This window comes from Triticum aestivum, chromosome 3D (assembly GCF_018294505.1).
Source record: "Triticum aestivum cultivar Chinese Spring chromosome 3D, IWGSC CS RefSeq v2.1, whole genome shotgun sequence".
Taxonomy (NCBI): domain Eukaryota; kingdom Viridiplantae; phylum Streptophyta; class Magnoliopsida; order Poales; family Poaceae; genus Triticum; species Triticum aestivum.
Window position 1 is genome coordinate 473,161,694 of NC_057802.1, and position 9,003 is coordinate 473,170,696.

The 9,003-nt window shown below is 51.1% G+C and overlaps 2 protein-coding genes across 2 annotated transcripts; one reads left to right on the top strand and one right to left on the bottom strand.

The window, feature by feature from the left end:
- Window positions 1–1,229: 1,229 nt before the first annotated feature.
- LOC123079770 (fructokinase-like 1, chloroplastic) lies at window positions 1,230–6,407 on the top strand. The gene is made up of 3 exons (XM_044502572.1): window positions 1,230–2,219; window positions 2,349–3,158; window positions 6,121–6,407. The coding sequence occupies exons 1-2, from the start codon at window positions 1,332–1,334 to the stop codon at window positions 3,039–3,041; spliced, it is 1,581 nt and encodes a 526-aa protein (XP_044358507.1). The 5' UTR covers window positions 1,230–1,331; the 3' UTR covers window positions 3,042–3,158; window positions 6,121–6,407.
- LOC123079769 (O-fucosyltransferase 19) lies at window positions 3,516–8,337 on the bottom strand. Its single transcript, XM_044502571.1, has 8 exons — window positions 7,444–8,337; window positions 5,844–5,916; window positions 5,657–5,727; window positions 5,468–5,556; window positions 5,259–5,391; window positions 4,922–5,151; window positions 4,348–4,824; window positions 3,516–4,272 (listed from the first exon to the last, which is right to left on the bottom strand). Exons 1-8 carry the CDS (start codon window positions 7,825–7,827, stop codon window positions 4,071–4,073), a joined length of 1,659 nt encoding a protein of 552 aa, XP_044358506.1. The 5' UTR covers window positions 7,828–8,337; the 3' UTR covers window positions 3,516–4,070.
- Window positions 8,338–9,003: the final 666 nt, after the last annotated feature.

Here is a 9,003-nt window from a genome sequence, read left to right on the forward strand (position 1 = left end):
ATCTTTTGGTATGCACTAAACCCCATGATACCGGCGGCGGATCTACGACGCTTGAAATAATGGGAGTCCGCCTCACAATCGATGACAATCTTCACAAAAAGACTACGGCGCATTCGGTACCTTCTGCGGAAGAGGCGGGGAGGGTATGTAGGTACCTCGTCGAAGTAGTCTTGCATCAAATGCTCGTGCCCAAGAGCGCGGTTCCGATAGATGGTGACTCGCCCCATCTTCGACCCTCTCCTCTGATCCATCAGCTTCGCGCGGTCTTCAATCGCTTGCACGTCGACGATGAGGCTCATCGTCTCGACGTCGTCGTCTTGCAACAACTCGTCAATGTCCGAATCGTCGGATGACGACCAAACCGACGAATCGGAAAACGAGTCCGTGGCAACGTCATCGGTGTTCATCTCCATCTACAAAAGGCATTCAATATTTAGTGCTACAAATTGAAACAATAAAGAAAATGAAACAAAAAAGAAAACAATTAACATACCTTCGGGCGCGGCCGAGGCGGAGCAGAGGCCGAGGCGGCGGCGCGGGGCGCGGCCGAGGCGTGGCGTGGACGGCGCCGCCGGGCGAGGACGGCGGGGCGGAGGCCGAGGCGGGCAGGGGGCGCGGCAGAGGTGGGTTGGGGAGGACGCGGCGGGGCGGAGGCCGAGGCGTGGCGGGGGGCGCGGCCGAGGCGGGTTGGGGAGGACGCGGCGGGGAGGACGCGTGGCGGCCGGGGCCGGGGAAGACCGCGGCGGGGCGGAGGGCGGGCAGGGGCGGCGATCCGCGCGGAGAGGAGGAGGCGCGGCCGTCCGGGGCCGGGGATGGACGCGGCCGAGGCGTGAGGCGCCGGCGGGATGGCGGGGACGGCGGCGGGCGGGCGGCCGGATCCGCGCGGCGGCGGCGGAGGTTGGGGAGGATGAAACTTCCCTCCCGCGCGTCGTTGCTACGATTGCAGGTCGACCTCTGTTTTCCTCCCAAACCCTCACTTCTACAGGTTGGAGATGTGTTTCCGGGTTGGGCCTCTAAAAATTTTTAAGGGTCTAAGGATTAAAGGGGTCTAGTCTACGCACTTTCTTCTGTCAAAACTGTAAAAAAAAAACAGTTATTTTTACAGATTTGGGAGTTTAGGGTACTACTAAAGATGCTCTGAGGCTCTACAGGGCGCGCCCAGGGGGTTGACAACTTGTGACAACTGGTCAGATCCACTTCGCCCGTTAAGGAGCAACCCAACGATGTTAACGGTCGCTAAACCCTTACCGGGTCGCACTGGATAGAGTCGAACACTAGCTTCTCCCCCCTCCTGTTCACCGGCGACGAATTCCGCGAAGAAGAGAGGGGCAATGGCCATGGCCGCCGCCTCCCCGTTCCTCCTCCTGCAACCTCTAGCGCCCAAGGCCCATCGCCCTTTCGGACCTCTACACCCCAGCCTCCTCCGGACCCGCCTCCTCCGCTGCTCGCCCAACGGCGGCGCGGCGCCGGAACCCCCTCCTAAACCCACCCCACGCCGCGGGCGGAAGAAGGCGTCGGAGCCGGGCTCGTCGCCGCCCAAGGCGAAGGCGACGAGGCGCAAGACCAAGAAGGCGGGGCAGGACTCCGACTCAGAGGGCGAGGAGGAGCCGGCTGCGAAGCCGAAGACCCGCCGGACCAAGAAGTCCCCAAAGCAGGAAGCCAAGAAGCAGGAGGAGGAGGAGGAGGAGGCCCACGCGGAGGAGCCTCGGAGCGCGGCCCGCGAGGAGGACGCGGGAAGCGACGGCGACGACGGGGCGGATTTGCCGTACGAGTGGCCGCCGCTGGTGTGCTGCTTCGGGGCGCCGCGGTGGGAGTTCGTGCCGACGGTGCGGGTGTCGGACCAGCAGATGCACCCCGACCAGTACTCCACCTGGCTGCACCTGCAGTGGGAGCCGCCCGAGTTCGCGCGCTCGCCGGGGAGCGCCTCGAGCAACGTCGCCATCGCGCTCACCCGGCTCGGCGGCCGCGCCGCGGTGCTTGGCAAGGTCGGCGACGACGACTTCGGCCACGAGCTCGTGTACCGCATGAACCGCGAGCGGGTGCAGACCCGCGCCATCAGGTTTGACGGCGCCGCGTCCACAGCCATCGCCCGGATGAAGGTGGCGTTCCAGGACAGAGAGGACGGCGAGGGCGGGACATGTCTGGTGGCCGAGACGGTGAAGAGCTCTGCCGAGGACTCGCTCCACAAGGACGAGATCAATGCAGATGTGCTGAAAGAGGTGAGTGCGTGTTCTTTGTGGTAAAAGATTTAGTTTGATGCCGTCTCCATAGGCGAGAAACTGCATTATATACCATATTTGTTATAAGCACAGAATGAATTTCAGATCTAATATGTGATAATTGCACAGGCGAAAATGTTGCATTTCAATTCTGAAGTACTGCTGACGCCGTCAATGCACGACACGCTCTTCAGAACCATTGAGCTGTCCAAGAAATTTGGAAGCAAGATATTCTTTGATCTCAATTTGCCATTGCCTTTGTGGAGGTCAAGGGATGAGACAAAAGAGTTCATAAATAGGGCATGGAAGGAGGCTGATATCATAGAGGTGTCAAGGGATGAGCTTGAATTCCTCCTCGATCACAAGTATTACGAATATAAGCGAGCCACCCCGCCTCAGTATTATTTGGATGGGTTCCATCTAACAAGGAACTGGCCACAGTACTACCACTATACCCCTGAAGAAATTGCTCCGATTTGGCATGATGGAATAAAACTCTTGCTGGTGACCTATGGAACACTTCGTATCCACTACTACACACCCAAGTTTCATGGCTGTGTGGTTGGAACGGAGGATGCACTCATAACTCCGACCACAACTGACCGGACAGGTTCTGGTGATGCTATTGTTGCTGCTGCTATTAGGAAGTTGACAACTTGCCCTGAGATGTATGAGGACCAGGATACATTGGAGAGGGAGCTCAGATTTGCTGTTGCTGCTGGTATCATTTCGCAGTGGACTATTGGTGCCGTGCGAGGGTTCCCCACTGAAAGTGCTACCCAGAACTTGAAGGAGCAAGTATATGTGCCTTCTATGTGGTGATTGGTGAACTAGTAAATCATTTCTGATGAAGGAGGCAGAAACTTATTTTGCGAGCGTGGTTCATGAGTGGTGCAGCAGAAGTGAACAGGGATACTATTTTACCACAAAAGTTGACAGGTACCTTTGTCTACCAGTTTATCAGATATTATTTTATCATCCAATTTCTATCATAACAAATGTAAACTTCAGTAGGAAAATGTGCCTGTCAAGAAAGACTTATATTGCCTGGTGATTTTTTATTGTATATCAAATACATAGTGATGCCTTATATGCTACTGTTAAAGCCACCTCTTTTTTACTTTTTTATGTTTAATGCCTACCCACTAAGCATAACTGATATGCCACACAGCAAGCCACAGAGGAATATAGAAGTTTAATGCGAGGAACTACCTGCAATATATCTGATGATAGACAAAAAATGCTACAACAGAATTCAATCATTTCAATAGCAGCTAAAGGAAAGAATACATCAAATGAAGTAATGAACAAGGTTATTTTCTTCTTATTATTATTCATCACTTGCCGGTTACAACTTGGTCTGTAGCTGATAAATATTGCATATACACAAATCCATCCTGAATAAAGTCGATACTTCCTAAATGAATACAAAATTTTAAAAAAGAGAGCAAAGACTGTACATTCACAGTATAAACGAAGTACAAACATGTATCGAAAGTCTTCTGTCTTGCTAATCCTATCCTCTGTTGTACATATGTCCTCTGAAACTACTCGAAATCTCTTTGTCTTCCGATCCATCGTACACTTGAATAACCAATTTGTTGAAAATGCACTTCTCGGAGGACAATTAGTGAACCTCTCTTTCCCACCTCCATATGCAAGAACGAGTATTGCATACATAGTCTGGAAAATAATCTGTGGTATGTTGCTGTCAGATTACTAGGAGTTGCACTATTTGGTTTATCTCAATCATCCTAAGAGATGTCTACCTATTTCCATTTCACATCTCACATGCAGCGAAGAGGGCTGAAATATCCCCAGTCCCCACCTCTTTAGAGTAAGTCCATGTCGCTAAATCCTTTGTGTTTTTTTGCACAAGCACCCTGGGAGAGGATTTGCATAAAAATGCTCCTCTTGCCTGGGACTTTGACCAGACAACCTCTGATATGGACCTCCAAGTCTGTTTTCATGATGTGTTTTCACTTTGCTTTGAAAGTCGTTCCAAGTAATTGTACCCTCATCAAGCTTGTCAATGAGCTCCACAAGCTTCTGCCTGTAAACAGTTAAAGAATTAGCACTTAGAGTTGAGATGTACTAATAACTTATAGCAGCATTCCCATGAATGTACCTGTCAGGGTTAATGGTTGTCCGGAATCCTTCAAATCTTCTATGACCCTGTACTGCTTTGGCCATATTTCCGTCATATGTATACACAAAAACATCACTCTGGAGGGCTACATTGTAGTCCACTGCAGCTAATCTGTTTTGGTACGGCTTGAGGGGCTCTAATTCATCTACTGTTGCTAGACTATAATGTGTGTAGACATTTGGATATGCGGCCTTTAATTCGTCCATGCTATGCCCACCATATATTTCACCTGCTACAATGTAGATATTTGTCGTGGAAGGATAGCCCATAGCTTTAAGAAAAAGAGCTGCTTCACGAGGAGTCATAGGGCAGCCTCCTTGAAGTCGCCTCTCCTTGCTGTTAATTTCCTTTTCTTTCCAGTGCCGCACCTTGAGTCTCATTTCTCTCAGCTCCTCTGCCTCCTGACGTGTTAGATTATGGCTGCAGCCAGTAAATGAGAGCATGTCCTTCTCATATCTGTGAGTTGATAAGGAAAACAAATATATTACTGAGCTACATATTCCTCTGCAGCGAAATGATATTAGATTTATTAAACATGTGCAGTTGCGGTCACCTTAAATGAAGTGCGATATAATGGTTGGACCCATTCCTCAGTCTATCAACTAGAGTATTACCTAGATCTTCAATTTCTTTCTTGTATTTTAGTGCCTCGTAATTCGTTCGGCAGCGGAGTTGTTGGATATGAGGAGCAAGACCGTTGTTGACAATTCGTGAATCTGTATGTGTGAATCTAACAACTTTGACCTTCTTTAGTGTCCTCGTGAAAGCTCTGTAGTAAGAAGCCTGCAAAAAGGAACTAGAAATCCATCATCGTTCAGCCATAGAACTGTCCTTATTTGTAAGCAACTACAATGTCAACTTGAGTAGTTCCTGGAGTAGTTTGTTCATACCCTGGACCAGGAAGATGGTGCCCTCATATAGAGTTTCGACCTTCTGTAAGCTGGCGGCAAGGAGTCCACAATCACAATATCATTCTCTAGAGTTTTCTTGAAATGCTCCACATCAAATATATCTTCGAAATCACTGCATGCCAAAACCAAAAACATCAGTCACTGGAATAGTTTGATAGGATCCTCGTTATTGTGGTGAAGAGAAGCACCTTGGATCGGTCCAAAATGATCTGTGATCCAGTGTAGGGATTACTAGTGTCGCATTCATGAGCTTAGCAACTGCAACCATATCGCTTATCTGGGAGGATGATTTCAAACAAATGTAAGTGAAATACTGAAAGGCATCTTCAGACTCTAAATTTAGTCTTTCTGGAAGAAAAACATGAATGTGCACTCACTCCCATTCTCATCTGGTTCAGTCCACCATTGGCATCAACCATAATATAGCCAGCTGTTGCATTGTTTGTTCCTGCGAAAGGAGCATAGCAATTTTGGTCAAGTTTACACGCTCATTTCAGGGTAGTATTAACTTTGAAGGTTGAAGGTCGTTAGTTCAAACTATTGGATGTGGAAGTGGGGACTTACTGCGGTGGTTTCTCGGGCGTTCGATGCATTTGCTGTAACCCTCGCTAGCTGGCATCGTCCATATCTTGGGAATCTGTTTGTGTTGTCACTGAACCTCAGTACTACATAGCTAGCTGATCATATCATTTGAACAAGTGTTTGCTTTTCATGTAAGAAGGAAAGCTAGCTAAGCAAAACTAGACGGTCTGGATCGCCGCTAGGAACATCAGTATCTTCTTTTTTCTAGAGAATGAACATCGGTATCTGACTGACACCCATTCTGCTACATCATTTTCAGGTATAAGGACGCTTTAATCAGCGTGTAACACAGGCAGCGAGCCACGTTTCGTACTGTCCAATCAGCGGGGAACTCTTTTGTGCGAGTGTTTCCAGTCACAGAAGCACTATTGTAGCACTTCGTGGGGATAGGATTGATTGATGTGAGACCGGAGAGAATGCAGCACTCGAATTCTCTTTTCCTAGAAGCTTATGTAGAAGTTTTGTAGACTAAGCAAAGCTAGGAACCTCTAGTAATTTTGTTCATCTGCAGAACTCAGAGCCTCTGCTGGTCATTTCTATCTTGAATCCCCATGGCCCTTTTTTTGGTTTTAAAACCGCTTTCCACTACTCCCTCCGATCGGAAATAAGTGTCGTGGTTTTAGTTCAAATTTGAAGTAAAACCACGGCACTTATTTCTGATCGGAGGGAGTACCGCGGCGGTAGAAATTGACGGTGTGTTTCTACAAGTGTCGTTGCAAGCGAGCGAATCCCGGTTCTGGGAACCTCAACTTGAGCATCGACATCACCCATGGCCTTAAACCACAGGGAGCCACTACTCTACCCAGAATGAGTTGAATTTTCCAGCGGGGTGACCACCAATCATGAATACGCAGGAAAAAGAAGAAATAGCGATGTGGATGAGAATACAGGTATACGGCCGCACCACAGACGAAACGAAAAGAAGGGGCACTCAGCATTCATCCGTCGACAGAGACACGGACGGGGACGCTTCCCCTCGAAGCTGCGAAGGGTATTTTGTACTACTCGGTCTACTTGCTTCGAACTCGCTCCGTTCCTAAATATAAGCCCTTTTAAAGATTTTAATATGAACTACATGCGGAGCAAAATGAGTGAATCTACATTTTAAAATACGTGTATATATATCAGTATGTTGTACGTACTGAAATCTCTAAAAGGGTTTATATTTGAAATCTCTAAAAGGGTTTATATTTAGAAATCGGAGGGAGTATGATTCTACGGCAAGAATACAACTAGGCTACTGCTACGACCTGAGCTGAGCTGAACGCCCGCCAAGAAACTCCTCGAATTCTCTTCTCTTCTCTTGCGTGCGCACACACGCACGGAGACGGAGACGAAGACCTGGGCACGCCTCTGGCTCCGCCGTTCGGCGACGATTTCCCACCCGTTTTTGGCCCCATGCACGCACGGCGCGTTCCCAAACGGAATTCGTCCGAGCTTTCCCGTTTTAACAAAACCAAAAGTGCTAACTACTTTAGTGCATGCGGTGTCTACACATGTGTACTCTGGTTCTTAGCTTGCCTTTTTGCAACGAACTTGGCGGCAATGAGCCGAGCGGGCAGCGGCGAGACGCAGCACTTACCGGCGTGTCGGGCGACCGGCGAGCGAGGGCCGTCAGGTTCTCCTCCCGCCAGCCCAGCGCCTCCCCGTCCACCCTCCGCAGCAGCCTCCCGCCGTCGCCGTCGCCGCCGCCGACGGCCCGGTGCGAGCCGAGGAGCCCGACGAGGACGAGGAGGCCCAGCAGCGACGCCACCGCGTTGCGCACCCACGCCTGGTCGACCACGGACGACGCCCTCTTGCCGTAGCTCCTCCTCACGGAGAACAGCGCCCGGACCCCGCGGTGCCTGCCGCAGCCGTCGGCGTCCGGCCGCTCGACGTCGGTGAGGCGGCGCCGGTGCGCCACGGACGAGGACGACGGGTCGGGGCCGACGGAGGACGCCGCCGCTGGTGCCGCCGCCACTGCCATGGCCGGCCGGCCTCGTTCGGCGACGTGGTACGGCCCAAGGATAGGAGCCTGATCGATCGGTCGGTCGGTTGCGATCGGGGAGAGAGAGGCCCGGCCGGGAATCGATCGGGCGGGGGCCGACGCTTCGCTAGCTGGCTTGCCTTCGCCGCAAGCCTCCGTCCGTGCGCCGCCGCCCGCCGCGCGCGCCCACGCGAGCGAGCAACTGCGCTCGGAGAACGTGGGGGGCGAGAGTGGGGGATTCGGTTCGCCCGAGAAGAGGAGAGCAGTCGTGCGTTTCGCGGCTCGGCTGGAGCTCGTGTGGGTAGGGGAAGTTAAAAGTTGCGCGCTGGGTAGAGTTCGCGCCTCGGACGATGGATCCCTCGCTCGCCTCGCACGCTCCCTGGCGTGGCCGGGCACGTCGTTTTATATCGATCGCCTTTCCGGGCGTGTTGCGCGGGCTTAGCCGATGGGGGCCCTGGTTAGGTTCGTTCAAGATACTGCGTTTCGCAGCGTTTTCAACTCAAGACTTCTTACCTGGGATACCATACAGAATTCATGTTGTAGCCAGTGGCTCCAAAAGTTTAAACTGATGTAAAGAGGCAGACAATATCTGATGAGTGTCCCCACTTGTATCCGATGTGGGAGCGCGTTCTCGGCCGCCACAGTATGCCCATCGATTGTTGTGCTGAATTTGTTTGGCGTGCCTTCACCGCCTGCCATCCCTCCTGGGCTCGTCCGCTTCTAAGCACGACGATGTGTTGTGTCCTTTGGGTTGTTTGGAAGACCCGAAACCGGATGGTGTTTGATAACATTCGGAGCTCCGATCTTGACTTGCGGCATTCGGTCCGGGAGCACCTCCGATTGTGGGTCGTCCGGCCCCCGCTCCCGCGTTGACTGTGCCCCGTTGCTGCTGTGGTGTGAATCTATCTGTAGCTGATTCCCCCTTCTCTCTCTCTCTCTCTCTCTCTCTCTCTCTCTCTGCTCCGTTGAGCTATGTAATCACCGATCCGCTGTCTTTTATTAATACAAAAATGAGTTCAGGTGGGCGATCGCCCCCGTTGACTGCTAAAAAAAGTTATATCTGACAATTAACGTTTTCAACTCTCAATATAGGAGAATAGTACTAAACTAGAAAATATAGAGCTAAGAGATGATATTGATATAAGTGCGTGCAATAGATAGAATTGTCTTATCTTC